Source organism: Mesocricetus auratus, unplaced genomic scaffold, assembly GCF_017639785.1.
Source record: "Mesocricetus auratus isolate SY011 unplaced genomic scaffold, BCM_Maur_2.0 Super-Scaffold_100010, whole genome shotgun sequence".
Lineage (NCBI taxonomy): Eukaryota > Metazoa > Chordata > Mammalia > Rodentia > Cricetidae > Mesocricetus > Mesocricetus auratus.
Genome location: NW_024429194.1, coordinates 85920020 through 85940136, shown reverse-complemented (window position 1 = coordinate 85940136; position 20117 = coordinate 85920020). Strand labels below are relative to the sequence as shown.

The following is a 20117-nucleotide window of genomic DNA, read 5'->3' as shown; positions in this document are numbered from 1 at the left end:
ACAGGCCAGGTGGTGCACACTTTGCATACTTTTAATCCCAGCACTCAGGCAGCAGAGGCAGGCGGATCTCTGTGAGTTTGAGACCAGCCGGGTCTCAGAGTGAGTTCCAGGACAGGCTCAAAAATCAAACAAACTAGAGATGTTGCTCAATTCGTGGAGAATTTGCTTAGCTGGCAAAAGTCTTAATCCCTTGCAGGTATGCTGGTTCTTTGAGGTGGGGAGAAGGGGGACCAGAGGCCAGCCTAGGCTACATGAGACCCTGCCTCGGTTACCCCCCCCAAAGAAAGTGCTTGTGAGCGGGGATCTGACTCTAAATCAGTTTGGCAAGCTCAGTTTGGGTTTTATTTAATTAACAAATCTTTCCCTCAATATATGTTTTTATTTCAATTAGAAATTCATTAACAGTTTTAATAATAAAGGAAACACGTGTATCCCCTCCTGTGTCTTATGGGTGCAGAGAATTAAACTTCGCAATGATCGCTGGGTTCAGGAGAAAAACCGACTGAAATGAGGTCACTGTGGTTCTGTAAGGTGAACCTAGATCCCTCGCGGAACTGGATTGGCCGGTCCCTTGGTCTCGCAAGCTCTTTAACCCTTCCTGGCGAGGCTCGCTGGAGAGTGTACCATGACCACTTCCCAGGCTGGCCGCCAGGGACCACGTAGGAGCGCCTGACTGGGCGCTCCTGAGATCTACCCTAGGCGACCCGCAGAGGACGAAAAAAGCGGGTGAAAGAATCGAGTATCTCGCATTGTTGCCTCCTGGACCATCCCAGAACAAGAGCCTGGCTTCATCACTATCCCAGCTCGGGGAAAGAGACCTTCTCATGCTGTTACCACCCTCAGGGCTTCCCTTGCGTGTGTTGTGCGCTTTGAGATAGAATACTCCACGCTGGCCTTGATCTCCTGCCTCAGTCTGACGGGCGCTGGCCAGTTACTGGCGCGTGAAAACACGCCCAGCTCCTCGCCACCTTGCAGAGAGACATCCGGCCTCTTTCTCTCCACTGCTGGCCACAGTGACCCGGCCGCAGTGAGCGCTTCGCGGGTCTGCACGCTGACTGCGGGAGTGCCCGGTGCAAGCGCCCCGGCCCTGGGGTGGCCGCAGGCAAACTCGTTGCCCGGTTCCCACGTTTGAGAAACGGGTTCCCGGGAGCAAAGCACTCGGCCCCTTGCTGGGCGTAGTGACGCACTCTGCGCTTGGGCAGCGGAGGCAGACGGATCTCATGAGTTCTACAGGGCGAGCTGCAAGTGACTGCGGGTCTCAAAGGGAAAGGAATGCTTAGACCCATGCCTGGAGCATTAAGCGTAAGCGAACGTTGGCCTAGCTTCGTCACCCTCGCGGAGGCCACTGCGCCCAGTCGCCCTTTTAAGGGACAGCGCCACTCTCCCGCTTAAGCGGAAGTGCCCCCTGAGGGCTCCGGAAGTGACTTCAGAGCCCCTGAGAAACATGGCCCCGGAGCGTTGTTCCGGAAGCGGTCACGGGTATCTGCGTGACGCTGATCGAGTTAGAGCGTCCCGTGGTGTTTCTATGGTGCCGCCCGCAACTCCCAGGCTCTCCGCTTCCTTTCCCGCCTGAAGGCCCGGAGCTGCGAGGCCGCCGGCGAGTCCCACCGGCGAAATAGCCAGCCGCCAGGGGGAGGGGTTGGCAAGGAGGTGACGCTCTGGGCGATCCCGCCTGCGTCTCGATGGTACCCAGCGCTCCAGCGTACAGTTCCGACTCCTCCGGGCGGACGCGGCCCCTTTAACCGGCTGAGGGCGGGGCCGAGGAGTTCCCGCGAGAGCGTCGGGGGGCGGGGGGCGGTGCCGAGGCGGGGGCCCGTGGCGGATGGAGCCCGCGATGGAGCCGGAGACTCTGGAGGCGCGAATCAGTGAGTGTCCGGGAGGGGCGCGGGCCAGACCGGAACCGGAACCGGGGGCGCGAGGTTGGCCCCTTTCCCGGCGGGGGCGGGGTCCGCGCGCCCCCTCCTCACGCCCCGCCCCCGACCCGGGAGGGGCGGCGCCCCAGTCCGCGGCTCGGACCCTGGCAGCTGCGCAGCCTGGGAGTGAGCGGGCGCCGCCCACCCGCCCGATGGCCGGGTTGCCGAGAGCACCCCAAACCCTGACTGCTGCACCGAAGAGCAGCCCCTCGAGTCTTCCCCTTGGGGGACCCCCCAGCTCAGGGCCTGGGTCTTTTCTCACGACAGCCCCGGGTCTAGGAAGGGTGGCCCAGCTCAGGCAATGCTGGGAGAAACTAAGTCTCAGTGCTTAAGCTTGAAAGGGTCCTGTCTCAGACTCCGTAAAGAAATCCAAGTTCTCTTGTCACTACACCCAGCCCAGGTTCACTCTACACCCCAGATAGCTTTCCCCTCCTCCTCAGAATCAGCTTCCCACAGCTCTGGCTTCCAAGCCCCCCCCCCGCCTGTCCCACCCTGCTGAACATCCCTGGCTTTGCCCCCCCCCTTCCTAGACTATGTCCCCGGGAGCTGCAGGCTGCCTCGATGGGGCTGTCCTCAGAATGAACCTCTTGGCCTCAGGTGCACCACGGATCCGTGCAGGGTGATGTGGGGAGTCATGGTCAGCACCTTGGAAGCCGGTCTGGAACAGAGTTGAACCTGGAGATTGATTCCAAACTATACCATGGGGGAGTTAGAGTCAGCCTGGGGGGGGGTTGTTGGTGGAAGGAGACACTCACTAGCTGTAGACTCGAGATGCCACAACTGTACAGGTCTCAAGAGGTCAAAGTCAAGGGTAGCTTCTAGAAAGGACCGTAGATATTTTCACCATCAGAAGTCACACCCTGTTGGGAAACACCTCTCTACCTCCTCAGGTACTCTCCTCTGACACCTGCCAGGGCAGATTCACCCCCACCCCCACCCCCACCCCCGGTGGAGACTGGGGAAGGGAAGGGGCCTGTCTCCTCCAACTCTAAGATCCTCAGGTTTCTGGGCTGTGAGAGTTTCCTCTTCCCTGGCTGCTGACTCCAGATTTACTGACTCCACCCTCACCGGAGCTCACATGCCTTTGACACTTTGAAGAACTTCCTGTTTTAGCCCTTTTTCCCAGCTGTCACTAAGAGGCCAGTGCCCCAGACATTCTCTCTGGATCCAGGCTGCAGTCACCAGTGTTCAATGCTTGGCCATTGTGGGGGCCTGGGAGACATTAACTGTTCAACCTTCCCCAAGAAAGCAGGGGGTGTTCCTGGGGTCACTTGGGGCTCACTGGTGACTTCTGTCCATCTCAAGGCTCATGGGATAGATTTGCACCAAGATAGTGCTGCTGCAGCCCTCTGCCCAGCCATATTGCCTCTGAGTACCTAGGAGAGAACAGCCCACCCCATTGCTTTCCATCCTCTCTGCTGCTCCGCCCCTTATATCCTTCTGAGATCGCTTCTCAACGTTGCCTGGTTTAGGTCAGTGAGCTTCAGGACAGCAGGGCTTTTTGGCCACCACTGTATTTTATTTTATTTTACGAGACAGGGTTTCTCTGCATTGTTTTGGAGGCTGTCGGTCCAGCCTGGCCTCGAACTCACAGAGATCCGCCTGCCTCTGCCTCCCGAGTGCTGGGATTAAAGGCGTGTGCCACCACCGCCCTGCCTGTATGTTATTTTTTTAAGTAAATGTGAATCAAGTGAATGCCTGCCAGGGTGTCTAGGCCCTAGGCATTGTATAGGTCCCCAGCTGGGCAGGTGCCACATACGGGGCCCTAGCGTCCTCCTGTCTACAGATCTTCCGCAGCCCCACCCCTTGGACTGTGACGCTCTGTACCCCCAGCATGGGCAGAAGCGTCTGGGAATCATGGAGACACTGCAGCCTCACCATGCACAAGGTGTTTCTCATCCACCCTGTGTTTTGTTCAGCTCTCAAGTGGGGAAATGGGGTTCAGGGAGGTTGCATTGCATACCAGATCTTCACTTAGCTGGCGTTGGAGGCTCAAGAAGGGGATTGTCTGGCATTATTGGCTACACTCCTCTTTGCTGTTTACTGCTCATTCCACATTCCAGCCTCCGCAGCCTCACCCAATGAGGGGAGATAGGTGTGTTCACAGTGGACAGGTGCACAGTAGCATCGTGTAATAGCCAGTGACATAGCCACTACCATCCTGGGCAGAAGCAAGGGACAGAGGCAGAGCTAGGCACAAGGTCCAAGGTACAGTCTTTCCCAGGCCCACATCTTTAGCTTGGCAGATGAGCCCTCAGCCTGGTTAACTCCTTTCAGTCTTAGCTGGAATGTTACCTCCTCTGACCGTAGGCTGACCGGAGTCTCCTGCTTTGGGTTCCTATGGTTTCTTGGCCAGTCACCTTTTCTTGGGAGCCTGGCTTTTCTTGGCCTACTGCCCAGCCCTACAGTTCCTCAAGGGCTGGGACCTTGACCTTTTCCTTAACCTAAGTCTCCTGAGTACAGATTCCAGGAGAGTAGGGATCTGTTCATGAGAACAGAGGCAATAAAGTCAGCATGATGGGATGCAGCCATGGAAGGTGGTCCCTGAGTGCAGGCTCTGAGTTTGGAGCCCTGGGGTGAGCCCAGCGTTGACTCTGCTGGAATGTCGGTGCTCAGGCTTGGGGCTGTACAGCAGGAAGTAGAAGGAAAACTCCACGTGCCCAATCCCTCCTGACCTTGCCAGTTGCTGGGAAGAGTGAGGGGAGGCAGGAATCCCACTAGCCCATACTGACTCCCTCTGCTCCTGCAGACAGAGCCACAAATCCCCTGAACAAGGAGCTGAACTGGGCCAGCATCAACGGGTTCTGCGAGCAGCTCAACGAAGACTTTGAGGGGTAGGTGGCTCTGCTCGGTGGAAACACTCAACAAAACACACTGCCCCTGTCTCTCGTGCACACTCCAGAGCCTGGCACTGGGCAGGCCAGGGACCCAGTTTCCATTCTAAAGGCAATCACATTTAACAAAGACAGTGGCACTTTTTTTTTAAAGATTTATTTATTTATTACATATACAGTGTTCTGCCTACATACCAGAAGAGGGCACCAGATTGAATTGTAGGTGGTTGTGAGCCACCATGTGGTTGCTGGGAATTGAACTCAGGACCTCTGGAAGAGCAGTCAGTGCTCTTAACCTCTGAGCCATCTCTCCAGCCCCAACAGTGGCACTTTTTGCTAGAGGCTACATATATGCCACCCACCTGAGGGAGACTTCCTGGACCCATTTTATAAATGAAGAAACTGAGGCTCAGCTGTTTGCTCTTGATTCTCACCGGCCCTTCTAAGCTTGGTCAAATCTAACCCTACCATGTGGCTGATGGTTTATTGGGGCCTTCCAGAGGGCGGACTACACCCTCTCCAACGGGTCCTTCATGCAAAAAAGAACCAGAACTACCTGGAATGCTTGTCTAAAATACACACGTGGGCCACCCCTAGAAGTGACTCCTTGAGGGCTTGGATTGGACATTTCCCAGGCTCATGGTGCTGCTGGATCACAGGGACCGAGTCACAGTATGTTTCTCCTCCACCCTCCTTCCCAGAGCAGGTGTTTATCTCCAGCAGCCCTGGGTGGGGGGTTCGTGAGCTATGGGGCAAAAGGGTCCCACCTCTGACTAGTCTTGGGCAAGTCATTGACCGCTCTGAGCCTTGCTGTCCTCAGCTGTAAAGTGCTGCTGCATATATTGGGTTCCGGGAGTCTTCCTGCCACAGAGGAAAGCAAGGAGTGGAGGGGCTTGTGAGCCACCTTGCATGGCCTTAGCACTCAAGCCACCGTCGCCTGTTCTTACCATCCCCTGTGCAGGCCAGGGACACAGCTGCTTTTGGTGGTGATGAATTTGAACTCAGGACCTCACTCACCCATGCTAGGCAGGTGCTCTGTCAATTAGCCTCATCTCCCAAGCCTGTGTCGTAGCTCTTAAAGCCAAGGGGGTTAAACTTACACCTCTTGAAGATCCCTGTCTACACTGGGTGCCTGGCACTGGCTGGCACCATCCCAGGAACTGTTTGATCTGGAGAAACATGGGCCTTTGTATGTGCTTCCCAGGGCCAGTAGAAGACTGAAGTGCTGCAAATTGACCTAGTGACTTGTCCCTTTGAGTGAGTCAGGTACCACGTCAGTCATTACTCTCTCCTTCTATCCAGGCCTCCACTTGCTACCCGCTTGCTGGCCCACAAGATCCAGTCCCCGCAGGAATGGGAAGCCATCCAGGCCTTGACGGTAAGAAAAGACCCTGGGGTTCCATGAGCCCAAGGGAACTGTGACTAGGTGATCCAGGATGCAGGTCAGGGTCCCTCAAGGTCCCCAAGGCTAGTCTCTGTCACAGCTGGGCCTCTCTGGTGGCAGGGATTGCTTCTCCACTTCAGCTGCCCAGTGGACACCTCCCCAGGATACTTGTTACACAGAGTTAAGGCCCTCGGCATGCATGGTTTTGAATCCATGTTTGTAGAACTCCAGGTTCTCTGCAGGGGCCACCCGGGCCATGCAGGATCTGCAAACCCTGGGCAGCACTTTCCTCTTCAGTAAGATTGGGGCTCTGGGTTGAGGTTTCATGACTACAGCAGGAGCCAAAGAGGTGGGTCGCTGTCTATGACCCCCTGCACAGTCTATGTACTAGCTACTTTAGGACAATTGTTTGAGGCCAGGCAAAAACTGCTCTAAGTAACTATACATGCCCCAACACGTTAGTTTTTGTTTGGGGTTTCTTCTTCAAGTATACAAGGGTCTTGTGATTTCACTGGTTTGGGAAAGGCCAGAGTAGTGCCAAATTGTTTTTTAAAAGATGAAAAAAAAAGCCAGGGGATGGTGACAGCACACACCTTTAATCCCAGTGCTTGGGAGGCAGAAGCAGGTGGATCTCTGTGAGTTCAAGGTCAGCCGGGTCTACAGAGTGAGTTCCAGGAAAACTTCACAATGAAGCCATGTTTCAAAAAAAGAAAAGAAAAATAGTAAAAAGGCCATGTGCAAGTCAAGTGTACATGGGCCAAGGCATGGAGAAGCGGGTGGTCATACTGCAGCTTGAGCGAGCTGCTCAGGGCTCTGGGGAGTGATGGACAGTCGCAGAGACCTTTGAGGCTGCACCTTGCGCCCTCGGGAGTCTTCCCCTCCTCTGGGCCCTGGCAGAGTCGGGGCCCTAACGCTTCCCTTCCCAGGTTCTGGAGACGTGCATGAGGAGCTGCGGCAGGCGCTTCCACGATGAGGTGGGCAAGTTCCGCTTCCTGAATGAGCTCATCAAGGTCGTGTCTCCCAAGGTGCGTCTTAGCCAAGGCTCGGAGTGCTGGGTCTAACGGAGGTGGCAGAAGAGGGATCCCTGGGGCTCTCTCTGTTAGGAACCCAGCACAGATCATTCTCCAGGACCTAGCTGAGTCTGGATAGCCTGGCCGCTGAGGAACCATTCAGTATGCAGGGAAGCTGATCCCAGGGCACACACATGCTGTCATTGGGTATGACCAGCCCAGGTTGCTTAGGTATCTGACATTTCTCCCTGTCCCCGTCACCTAGATGTGGTTTCCTTGAACCTCAGCATCTGAAGCCACAAACCTGAGTCAGTTATGTTAGCAAATGGACCACACCCTGGCTACTGGCCTTTGGCCTGAGAAGTCCTCCCCCAGTTTGGGTACATATTCGATGCCCAACCCCCTTTCTCCTCCTCTGACCAGAACTCTGAGTGGGCAGTGCAGCCCCATGTCTCCCGGGAGAAAGCTATGCAGTGAAAGCCTCATGGCCTAGTTTGCTGCTGGAAATGATGTGTGGGGCTCACGACTCTACATGAACCCTTCTCTCCTCACCTGGGGTCCCAGGCTCCGTGCTGCGGTCTCAAGGTTCAGTTCTGTGTGCTCTGAGCTGGTGTTCCTGCTCTGGGCCTCCAAGTTTACACGCCCACAATGAGGAAACTAAGTCACTGACAACTGACACAGCCAGTGGTGGTCCAGCTAAGAACCGAGCTCAGTTTACACCAGGCTATTGGGCATTTGAGGACTTCAGAGGCATCAGGGAGGGTTAGAGGCTGAGGGTCAGGTGAGTGGGGCTGAGCAGTCTCAGAGCTCCCTGTCTGTCTCTGAAGTACTTGGGCTCCCGGACATCAGAGAAGGTGAAGAATAAGATCTTGGAGCTGCTGTACAGCTGGACGATCGGCCTGCCTGAGGAGGTGAAGATTGCAGAAGCCTACCAGATGCTGAAGAAGCAGGGTGAGCCTCCACCCCAGGGTGCCAGGGGCCAGTAGCACGCTCCGCCTGCAGGTCGGGCTCCAGCAAGGCCGTGGGGCTGCCCTTAATGTCTCAAGAACACACATGGGGCCTCTCTATGGCTATGCCTTAGGCCAGCTTGAATGAAAAAAAAAGGGTATGGGGTCATGCTCAGAGAGTAGCCTCAAAACACGGGTGCCCAGGCGCTAGGGATGTAGCTCAGTTGGTGGGATGTTTGCCTAGCATACGTGAAGCTCTGGGTTCAGTCCCCAACACCAACCACTCCAGGTGTGGCGATGCCACCCTCAGCTCCATAGTTAGTTCAGAAGGGTTACATGGTAGCTGTCCTCAGAAAACATATGCGTGGGGGCTGAAGAGAGTTCAGTAGTTAAGAGCACTTGCTCTTCCAAAGGACCCCAGTTCCATCGCCTGAACTCCTAAAGTGGCTCACAAGCCCTGGACCCCAGCTCCAGGGGATTGGATGCCTTTGACCTCCACTCGCACAGGCCCACGTGGAGGTACAGATACCACACATAATTAAACATAAACAAAAAGAGCCAGAGAGAGGGCTCAGCAGTTAAGAGCACTGGCTGCTCTTCCAGAGGACCCAGCACCCACATGACAGCGAGCAACTATCTCTAGCTTGAAGGTCTGACACCCTCACACAGACATGCATGTATGCAAAATACCAATACAAATGAAATAAAAGTAAATTATTTTAAAAAATACAAAGGAACTATTTAAGTTATATGTATAATGTATATATTAATATATATTAGGCTCAAACCGTCTCTGATGGAGTTCACTGTGTAGGTCAGAAGTAGTCCCACTGCCAGGTAGTAGTGGCACACACTTTTAATCCAGCACTCAAGAGACAGAGGCAGGTAAATCTCTGTGAGTTTGAGGCCAGCCTGGTCTACAGAGCGAGTTCCAAGGCTACACAGAGAAACCCTGTCTGGGGGGATGAATAGTTCCATTCATCAAAGTCCAAAGCTGGTGACCTTATGAAAGATTGACCCCCTTTTGTGAGCGCACCGGAGTACACACACCAGCACCCCACACTCCCACCCCACCACACAAGTGGCCTGGCCCCTCCCCCAAGAACCTCTAACTGCCACGCTCCAACCACAAAACACTAACTGCTGGACCTTGCCCCCACCCTATGTATTAAAAAGACCAATTTTTAGCCAGGTGGTGGTGGTGGTGGTGTTAGTGGCGCACGCCTTTAATCCCAGCACTAGGGAGGCAGAGGCAGGAGGATCTCTGTGAGTTTGAGGCCAGCCTGGTCTACAGAGCAAGTTCCAGGCAGGCTTCAGAGTTACAGAGAAACCCTGTCTCAAAAAACAAACAAACAAAAACAATTTTTAGATGAGAAATCTCTCCAGTCTCCACCCTGGAAAGCTTCACCCTGAAAAGTTCCACCTGCTTCCCAAGGAACTGTATATAAGCCCTGTATCCTGTTCAGTTTGCTGCTATTTCCTGTCCAAGCAGAGGCAGCCACCCTCCTGGTTTTTTTCCAATAAATCTCTTGAGTGAGGTTTGTTGTGCCGTGTGACTTAGTGATATTCCTTGGCTCCTGGCTGCTGGGATGCCTTTCCATCTGAGCTGTGATGAAAAACTTAGTCACACCTTTGACCTGACCACCCCATTCTCATACCCCCTCCTGTTACTCCTGGCCCTGACACCTACTAACAGCCTTCCTTACCCTGTGTTCCCCAGGGATTGTGAAGTCTGACCCCAAGCTTCCAGAGGATGCCATCCTTCCCCTCCCCCCTCCACGGCCGAAGAATGTGATCTTTGAAGATGAGGAAAAGTCCAAGGTAAGGCAGAGTTGCAGCTTGGGCGTTAGGGCCTCTAGAACAGGCTGGTGCAGAATGTGATTCCTGTGGAGGTGTCCATGGGAGGAAGCAGCTCTTAGCGCCTGCTGAATACCCTGACCCATGCAAGCATCTGCATTCAGTAAGCACAGCTCATGATCCAGCGTTGAGGAGCTGCATAGCTTTGTCTTTCCATAGCGATTGTCCAGCTCTCAGTGAAGGGAGCATCCGCCTGGAGGGGGCTGTTGAAGGAAGGACTGCAACCCTCCCCAGCCAGCCTCCAAGGCTACACTGGGTTCTGGTGTGCCCACCGGGAGGTTCTGAAAGCCACAGCGCTCTAGGGAGGGCCGTGTGCTGAAGGCATCCTGCTATGCTCTGTGGGGCATGTGTACAGTGTCTTGCTTATCCGAATGGACACCCATCAGGTGTCAATCGGTTTTCTCCATTTGCCCAGAGCTTTAGTGTCTTGCCCAGGTCCCACACACAGTTACTGAGAAGACTGGTGCTGCCCGCAGTCACTTGCTTGTCTCTGCAGATGCTGGCCCGCCTGCTGAAGAGCTCACACCCTGAGGACCTCCGTGCTGCCAACAAGCTCATCAAGGAGATGGTGCAGGAGGTGATGGCTGGCCTGGGGCATGGTGTGGAAGGGATGGGTCTGTGTGTGTGTCCGTGTGTGTGTGTGTGTGTGTGTGTGTGTGTGTGTGTGTGTGTGTGTCCGTGTGTCCGTGTGTCCGTCCATCCCTATAGTGGCCCAGCAGAACAGTTGCCACAGCAATAGTCATCCGCTGCTAAGAGGCTGATTGATGATTTAGCGGGAAGAACTGCCCAGTATTCTGAGTGAACCTGCTATGTGTGAGTTCTTGAGGGGCTAGTTAGTGTTTGTTAGTAACAAGGCCAAGAATTGGTGGCATGCACCTGTAATCCTGGAACTCCAGAGGCTGAGGCAGGAGGATCGTAAGGTTGAGGCTAGTCTGGGCCCTATAGCAAGACCCTGTCTCAGAAAAAGAAAGAAAGGAAGGAAGTTAGTTTGGGAGCCAGCAAGATACAAGTAAGTATGCAAACCTTTTGAAGAAGTACTTCGGGAATATACGGGCTACAGCTTAGTGGTAGAAAGCTTTTCCAACATGCATGAGGTCCTGGTGTTTGTCCTCAGCACCTCCCCAAACAAATTGAACCTTAAAGTATTTTTTAAAATATATATGTAAGTATGTGTGTGTATAGAGATATGCACACACACAGGGCAAAACACAGATGTTAGTATGGTTAATGTATAAGTCAGTATATGTTGGAAGTGTACACTGAAAGGCCAAGTCATCAAAAAAGATGTTCAAGACCGGGTGTGCTGGTATACACCTTTAATCCCAGCACTCGGGAGGCAGAGGCAGTGGATCTCCGTGAGTTCAAGGCCAGCCTGATCTACAGAGTTCCAAGACAGTCAGGGCTATGTAGACAGAGATTCTCAAAACAAACAAAAACTTTTAAAAAGCATTCGGGATGGGCAAGGTGACTGGGCAGGCCAGGACAAAAAGATGGCCTTGACTGAATCCCAGGCAATGGGAGCTACAGAATGAAACTTTGTCACAAACCAAACCACAGATCTCAGTTTCCTTCCTAATAGCCTGAACAGAAAGGGCCACAGGTAACATAACTCTCCAGGCTAAGGATTGGCAGCAGGGAAATAAAGGGTCAAGGTCACAAGGCAGGTACCTCTGAGGCAGGAGACATCCCATCATGTACCCAAGGTGGCCATCAACCTGCAGTCCTGTGTATCTAGATCATCAGGTCATTTTTTTTTTTTCTTTGAAAATGTACAATTCAGGCCTGGCATAGTGGTGCACGCCTTTAATTCCAGCACTCGGGAGGCAGAGGCAGGCAGATCTCTTGTGACTTCAAGGTCAACCTAGTTTACATAGTGAGTTTCAGACTAGCCAAGACTGTTATATAGAGAAACCCTGTCTTCAAAAACAAAAAAGAAAGAAAATTTCCAGATGTTTTAAAAGTGTGTACCTCACAGAAACTACTAGTTCACTCTTCCTCAGAGTCAAGATCTAGTCATGCAGGTTGGTCAGGCTAAGTCCAGGCCCCAGATGGACTGTCAGGGCCTATTCTGCATACGGTAGCAGCAGGGATAGGGCGTGTCATGGGTTTGGATGGCTCATCTTCAGGGTTGTGTTAAAGGCCAAGCTACGTGAGACCGCCCAGAACATGGAACGTTGTCTTCAAGAGACAGACACGGGAGGGTGAGAACGCACAAGACCACAGGCGTGCGTGTAGAATCTTGAGGTGATCTGAGGCTACCCCTGGATTGGGGACTCTGGAGAGTGTAGGAAGTGACACAGTAGTGTAGACTGCGCCTTGGACAGAGTGCCCATCCTGCGTGGCGAGCCCTCAGCAGGCCTTGGCCACACAGAGCTGAAGCCGTGCCCATCCAGCCCCTGCTCCAGACTCACGCGCCATCTCCAGGGTCAGGGGCAGGCCTGAGACAGCCTCTGCCACTTGCTGCTCCACAGGACCAGAAGCGGATGGAGAAGATCTCCAAGCGGGTGAATGCCATTGAGGAGGTCAACAACAACGTGAAGCTGCTGACAGAGATGGTGATGAGCCACAGCCAGGGCGCCCCCGTCCAGCAGCAGTGAGGACCTCATGAAGGTGGGCCTGCTCCAGCCCACCCCCAGCCTGCCCCCACGCCCCCCGAGAGCCCCTATCCACTCACCCTGTCCCCCCAGGAACTGTACCAGCGCTGTGAGCGCATGCGGCCCACGCTCTTCCGATTGGCCAGTGACACAGAAGACAATGATGAGGCCTTAGGTGAGTCCCAGGCTGCTGAGATCAGGTCTGGCCCTGTCCCTCTACCTCCTCCCGCTTCAGGCCCTGCTAGACACCCGCAGTTGGAAGGAGCCGCCACGAGGGGGCCCCGTTTCTCCAGCACTGACCTGAGAAGGCTCTTGCGGACTCCAGGAACAAGGTCCTGAGCAGGCATCTCAACTCCTGCCCAGGAGAGGGAGCTCTCCCCCCCATTTCCCAGCTGGGGCTCGGCAAACAAAATGAGCAGCCCTGGTCTCAGAGCACCAGTGTGGCAGATCATCCCAGCCCAGCCACCCAGGCCCTCTGTCGCCTCCCTATCCCAGTCACCCTGCCTGGCTGTCCCCTCGACATTCTGGGTACATTTCCACCTCCAAACTCTACAGCACCTCAGCTGTCTGCACCCCATGAATGCAGTGGGATGCATGACCCTTCCCCTTCACATACCCTTTGGGGTGGATGTGGGGGGCCCTTCTCCCCTATCCAGAGGTCCCTGCACTCCCTCAATCTGGCCCCTCGCCTCCTTCCTGTTCCAGCTGAGATCCTGCAGGCCAACGACAATCTCACCCAGGTGATCAACCTGTACAAGCAGCTGGTCCGGGGTGAGGAAGTCAATGGCGATGCCACAGCCAGTTCCATTCCCGGTAAGAAGAAAGCAGAACTGCTGGGGGCGGGGCAGGGCGCAGGGCAGCATGACCTTCAGCATGACCCTGGCTCCTTGAGACCATGAAGGTCCCAAGAAGGGAGCTGAGACACTCTGTGGTGAGCCTGAAGTTGGGGAGGGAAGCAAGTTGTCATGGCGTAGAAGGAAGAGGGCTTTTCTTTTATCACGCATGTGTGGAGCTGGATCAAACCCTAGGCCTGATTGGACTTCCAGAAAAGGGAAAGCGCTTTCGACACAGACATGCAGAGCAGTCGGGGAAGACGGCAGCGTGGCATGTGGGGTGGGGTACAGGTGAAGCTGGCGGTGAGTGGCCCTTGGAGGGCGGAGGACCGCTCAGCGGAGCCTTGGGTGTGAGAGCCGCAGTGTTCTCCTAAGGCTGTGTCCCTGACTGACTCCTCAGCAGTCTTGGTTGCTATCACTGTGCCTTCACAGTAACACCACATTTCTCACACGTCCCTGACCTTAAGCAAAGCGGGACTGCATTCTGAACACGTGCCACCCGCGAAAGAAAGTGCTTGGCAGGGCATTTGAACAGGGCTGCAGCGGCCCCCAGGGCCCGCCCGGATTGCTGTCCCCTCCCTGCTGTGCTGCGTGGCCTCATGACTTTCCCAACTCTCCTTTCCACTCAGGGAGTACCTCAGCCCTGCTGGACCTCTCAGGCCTGGACCTCCCTCCCTCGGGCACCACATTTCCAGCCACGCCCACCCACCCTGGCAACCAGAGCAGTCCAGAGCAGCCCAGTGCCTCAGTGTCCCTGCTTGATGATGAGCTCATGTCTCTAGGTAAGGAAGAGGGCAGCGCAGGGGCAGCCTGCGGGCACCAACTCTGCTCTCCACCGGGCGGCGAGTGGAGGCCTTGGGACAAGCAGCGAGCCTGCCCTGTACTGGGTAGAGCCGAGGCTCAAGGAGACCAAGAACAAGGTCAGCCTGGCAGACATCAAGGCTGGCCAGCTCTGGCTGCCTGGCAGAGGCAGGTGACTTTTGGAGTCGGGCTGCCCTGGGAAGGATCAGTGAGTTCTCCTGACAGGAAGGACAGGGTTTAGTAAGATCTGCTTGTAGTGAGGAACGCTGAGAGTGTTTTCTTTAGGCTTTTTGTTTGGGTTTTTGTTTGTTTGTTTGTTTTGTTTTTTGAGACAGTTTCTGTGTAGCCATGGCTGTCCTATGCTTTACTCTGTAGACCAGGCTGGCCTCCAACTCAGAGATCCACCTGCCTCTGCCTCCTGGGTGCTGGAATTAAGGTGTGCACCACCACACAGCCTTCTCTGTGGTCTTAAAAGAATGCCCTGGGGGAGACCTGACACTTGCTGGTTCCCTGCCTGCTGGAGAGCACTTGCTAAAAGCAAGGTCTCTCATCTTTCTAAGTCAGACACAGGGCAAGCGTGGACAGACAGGGCTCATGCTGGCTTTCCAGGCGCCAGCCCCAGGGCCCTCCAGCACCATTTAGTTGGTCTGATTGACTTATGCCAGAGCCCTCAAAGTCTCCCTGGTCCTCTTTGCTGTGGTCCACAGGGACACAGGCTCCCTCAGGATAGCACTTGCCCACAAATGCTCACCAGGACCTGTGAGCGAGCCCAGACTCTCTCCCTCCTCACTACCTCGGCTCCCCCTCATAGCAGCTGAGGCACAGAGGTGAAAGTTCCTACTTCTGCCCATGAGTTGGCGTCTGGGCCTTGCTGGGAAGAGAGGAGCAAGTGTGGGCTGCAAGATGGCTGTTGGGACAACCGTCTCTATTTTTCTCTGCCACTGGGTCCCTCTGAGAGTGTGGGTTCCACTCCTGACCCTCAAAGAAAGGGGGACCCGGGGAGCCCCAAGATAGTATGTTGTTAGCTTTTAGCCCACCAGTCCAACCCCTACCTTGCTTTCTCTACAGGCCTAAGTGACCCCACACCACCTTCAGGCGCCAGCTCAGAGAGTGTGGGGTGGAACAGCTTCCAGGTAAGAGGGCTGAAGCTGCCTCAGCCTCTGACAGACCCAGGGGTAGGGAGTGGGGGGCCAGTATCCTGAGGGGGTGACAGACAGCCAGGTGGGTCCTGGGCAAGGCTCCCTGGGGCTGGGCAGTTCCGCCCTAGGGAAGAGCCCAACAGTGTCTTGTAATCTCCAGCACAAGTGCCTGTGCCTCAGCCTGGGGTCCCCAGTAGGACCACAAGCTTGCCTTCAAGGTTAAGCTGGGGCTCTTCTTCCCTTAAAGGTGACTTGGGGGCCCCCATAGTGTGGCCGTGTGGAGCTCCGGCCAGGTCCACTGCTCTGCCTCATGGACAGGTGCTGCAGCTTTCTCAGCTGTCACCTGCAGGGCGGGGACGGCCTCTGCACACTTGAGAGTCTCACTCCATCTCCTTCACCCACAGTCGTCAGATGGCGCTGAACCCTCAGCCCCTCCTCCAGCCCAGACCCCCAGTGTGGACTGCCGACCCCCGGCACAGGCACCCCTACCAGCGAGCAGTGGCCTGGATGACCTGGACCTCTTGGGGAAAACTCTCCTGCAACAGGCCCTGCCCCCGGAGGCCCAGCAAGTGCGGTGGTGAGGGCTGCTGTTGTCGGGCCTCCCTGTCCCTATGTAAGCCAGCAGCTTCTGGGCCCAGAGGGGACCCTCCATCGCTAGTTCAGGGAGCCCGGCATATCGGATCACCCACTGTGCTGAGGGTTTCACACCACACGGAGTTGATGAGAATAGGGCACAGTGCCTGCCCACACGCCCCCTAGAGACAGATGAAAGGGGGATCAGCATGGGAGGGTGCTGAAGCAAAGGGGTGAGAGGTACTCTTCCTGCAGGGGCGATGCCCACGGCTAGAGACACTGACCTATAGGACAGAGCTGGGCAGCCCAGTCTTTCCAGGGCCTCTAGAAAGACCACCAGGAAAATCGCTTGCTAATACCCTGTTCCCATCAAGGGAGAAGCAGCAGCCAGCCCCCCGGCTCACCCTCCGTGATCTGCAGAGTAAGAGCAGCTGCAGCTTGCCCAGTCCAGGAGCCACCAGCCTCCTCCACAGCACGTCCCCGGAGCTCCCTGGGCCTCCACCACAGCCAGCACCCACCGAGCTCTCTTTAGCCAACGTCACTGTGCCCCTGGAGTCCATCAAACCCAGTGAGTGGGGCTGTGTGGGGTGGGCGGGCTAGACCAGGTGAGCTCTTGTCCCCAGGGCCGGCCACTGCTGACTCCAGTGCATCCCTGCACAAGGGCCTCCCCATCCTAGAGTGATGCAAGGCTGCTTCCTAATCTCGGGGTCACACAGGAGGGGACTCTGAGAGCTGAACTCTGACCCCTCCTTCCTAGAGAAGGCAGGGGCCAGAACTGGAAGGTTCCATAAGATGATGAAACCGAGCATCAAAGAAAGATCCAGGCCTAAGCCCCAGGCGTCCCTTACCAGGAACAGTTAGTTGGTAGCTGGTAACTAGCCAGGCTGCATTGGCCTCCTCAGAAGCTGTGACCAAGGGCACCACACCTTTCCTGTCCTCACCAGTAGAACCAACCCTGAGCCCAAAGAGTGCATGACCCAGATTTTGACCCTTGACTCCAGCCTGGTACGGAACCCGACTGTGACTTGGCTGCAGGGTGGGTGTCGTGCGCTGCCTCACCGTCAGACCCCAGTGTGCCTTCCTCCCCAGGGGAGGCCAGGCCCTGGGTGAGAGAGAGGCTGCCAGGCCCTGGGTGAGAGAGAGGCGGCCAGGCCCTGGGTGAGAGAGAGGCAGCTAGGCCCTGGGTGAGAGAGAGGCGGCCAGGCCCTGGGTGAGAGAGAGGCGGCCAGGCCCTAGGTGAGAGAGAGGCGGCCAGGCATGTCCCGGCTCTGCCCACGCATCGTCCTCCCACCCTTCTCCCAACAGGCAGCATCTTGCCAGTGACCGTTTATGACCAGCATGGCTTCCGCGTCCTCTTCCACTTTGCTCGGGACCCACTGCCGGGGCGCTCTGACGTGCTGGTGGTGGTGGTCTCCATGCTGAGCACTGCCCCCCAGCCCATCCGCAACATTGTTTTCCAGTCAGCTGTCCCTAAGGTGACAGGGTAGACCAGGCGGGCCTTCCTCCCTCAAGGCAGGGTGACCTGAGACTTGGTGGGTGGCCAGCTGGCGGGGCACGGTCAGGGGACAAGATCTCCCTCACCGGGGAGCTGGGGGAGGGGCGGTGGGAAGACAGAGCAGAGATCCCCAGGCCCTGGGAGGGGAGCTGGTTCCTCACCAGTGGCCTCGAGTGCCTCCAGCTGCACACCTCCTACCCTCAGGTCATGAAGGTGAGGCTGCAGCCACCTTCCGGCACAGAGCTGCCAGCATTTAACCCCATCGTCCACCCCTCAGCCATCACCCAGGTCCTGCTCCTGGCTAACCCCCAGAAGGTGAGGGCCCAGCTATGCCAGGGTGGTGCCCGGGGGGAGGGTGGTGCTCCCTCCCTTTCCTGCTCTGACCCCTGTGCTCCTGCCGTTTGCGATCCAGGAGAAAGTTCGCCTTCGCTACAAGCTCATCTTCACCATGGGCGACCAGACCTACAATGAGATGGGAGATGTGGATCAGTTCCCCCCACCAGAAACCTGGGGGAGCCTCTAGGACAGAGGGGCTGGAGAGAGGAGGGGCAGCAGGACCTCTTCCTGTGCAGCCTGGTGCTCTCTCCTTCCTGTGGCCCCCAGTGACTCTTCCCTCTCCCTAGGTTCCTTCTCCTGCTGAGCCAAACCCAGCAGGAGGCTGGGCCTGGGTTTGCCATAGCTGCTGGGACCCCAGCCACCAGTGGGAGCCTGGAACAGGGAGGGGCTGTATGCCCGGGAAGGACTCTGGGGAGCGAGGGGAGAAGCATGGCTATTAGGCCCAGCCCTGACTCCAGCCTGAGGTGGGGTCCTCCCCCCCTGTCTTTTATGCCTTATGGAAAGGCCCAGCCATAACTTGGAGGCCATGCTGGAGCTGGGACCAGCCCAGGCCTCCTCTGTGGGAACCCAGTGACTGGGGGGATGCCCATGTCCTAGCTGTTTGCACTTGGTGTGTGGTTTGGCTCTTTGCTTTTCTTTTGAAATGGCCCTGTGGTCACAGAGCTGTCCCTCGGAGGCCTCCCTTTGCTCTCAGGCCTCCTATGAGGCCATGGGAACTTGGAAGCAAAGCCAGAGGACACCCCCACCTCCCTGGAGAGCCATGGAACTCCCAGAATTCCATGCTTCATTTATGAGCTTCTGCTGGAGCCTCCTGTGAACACCTCACATCTGCCCACCCATCTGTGGTCAAAAGCAGGGTCAGTGTGGGTGACAGCAGAGTATTTATGAAAATAAAATGACCTTTTCCTGGAGTAGCCATTCTTGTCCCCCTTGTGAGGTTGAGAGAGGAAGGGGAGATCCAGGAGTTGGGGGTCTTTGAGCCGCCCTGTAGACCAGTCGGCGCCGCCCACCCATCCCAGCCCCTGAGCCCTGCACCTCCTAGGGGCCTGTGACTGTACTGAGTCACTCGAGAAGCACTGGTCTGTGGTGACCCAGAGCTGTCCGAGCTGGGAATGAGGAGCCCCGTGCTACAGAAACTGAGGAACGCCCTGGCTGCTTGCTTCCTCCTGCTGAACCTGCAGTTTCTCCTTATGGGCTTCTCCCAGCCCCAGGTGCTGTTCTGGGAAGCAGGGCCCCAACAGCAGATGCCGTGCCTACCCCAGGAGCCCTGCGCTGCGCCCACTCCCAGCAACCCTCATCTCTCCTGACACAGTAAAGGGCCGTACCCAAGCAGGGTGCAGAAAGCCACACAGTAGGAAAATCTGCCCGTGGGGTGCGGTGAGGAGCTGGCAGAAGAGAGCCCCTGCCCCTGGGGGTCAGGCCCACTCTCCTGTGGGCAGCTGCGATGTCACGGGCTCCAGGAAGTCCCAGTCTGAGAAAACACTTTCGCTTTGTCTCAGCTGGCAGCCAGTTCCTAATCTGAAGTTGGCTACTAAAATCTCGGCCGCGGGTCCTGTGAAGACCTGCACATGGCACTCTTCTCCAGCCCCACACGTGAGGAACTCCTGGAGGTCCACGCTGGACATGCAGAGCGAAGGCATCTTAGGGTGGACCGCACAGCGAAACCACAGGAGGCAGCAGTCCCTCTGAGCCGTCTTCCAGCCAGACTCTGATGCGTGACTCACACCTGACACAGCTGATGCCTGTCCCAGCACCTGCCTTCCTTTCTCAGAAGGGCCTCTAGTTCCCACCGGGGGCCTCAGAGTCGAGTCTCCAGTATGATCTTGTTAGATGGCCACTGGGTGGGTGAGGGTTGCCATGAGGTCATAGGACCATGAATTGGGAGTGCTGGTTCCAAAGTCACTCCCTGGCTTGCTCTGCCTTTCTAGGTTCCTTGTTTAAAAAGGTCACAGGGCAGGGACCCAGAAAGCTAGTAAAGACCCTTTGAAGGATCTGTAGGCCCAAGATCCCGGCTGTCATGGGGATGCCGCTTCAGTTTCCTGACCACACTCCATCTCTGGCCTTGTCCTAGTCCACCTATATACGTATCTTTTGAGCAATCCCATGCCAGGGGTGGCCTGTCTCAAAACCTGGTAGGAACATGGGAGACTCAAAGAGCCGGGAACAAGGGGCATCCAGAGGTCTGCACCTGTCCTAGTGCGGGTACCCTGGGAAATATCTCTTCTGCCTCTTAGAAGATGAACCCCATTGCCACATCAGGGCATCGGGGCTTCCCAGACCTCAAAGCCACACTTCCACTTCTGGGACACTGGCCAGAGCCAGCAGTTAATTCTTTGGTAACCACAGTGCAGGCTGATGCTCTTTAGCAGATGCCAAGAGTGATGGAGAAGCCTCTGCCGCC

The 20117-nt window shown here is 56.1% G+C and overlaps 1 protein-coding gene across 1 annotated transcript; it reads left to right on the top strand.

Moving 5' to 3' along the window:
• The first annotated feature begins 669 nt into the window (after nucleotides 1–669).
• Gga1 (golgi associated, gamma adaptin ear containing, ARF binding protein 1) lies at nucleotides 670–18630 on the top strand. The gene is given in 18 exon segments (XM_040754174.1): nucleotides 670–1865; nucleotides 4663–4747; nucleotides 6050–6125; nucleotides 7058–7156; nucleotides 7969–8092; nucleotides 9809–9909; nucleotides 10442–10522; nucleotides 12417–12523; nucleotides 12525–12555; nucleotides 12633–12714; nucleotides 13245–13352; nucleotides 14002–14154; nucleotides 15242–15306; nucleotides 15717–15889; nucleotides 16260–16453; nucleotides 17191–17360; nucleotides 17585–17695; nucleotides 17793–18630. Coding segments are annotated over 18 exon segments (1914 nt in total). The 5' UTR covers nucleotides 670–1822; the 3' UTR covers nucleotides 17904–18630.
• Nucleotides 18631–20117: the final 1487 nt, after the last annotated feature.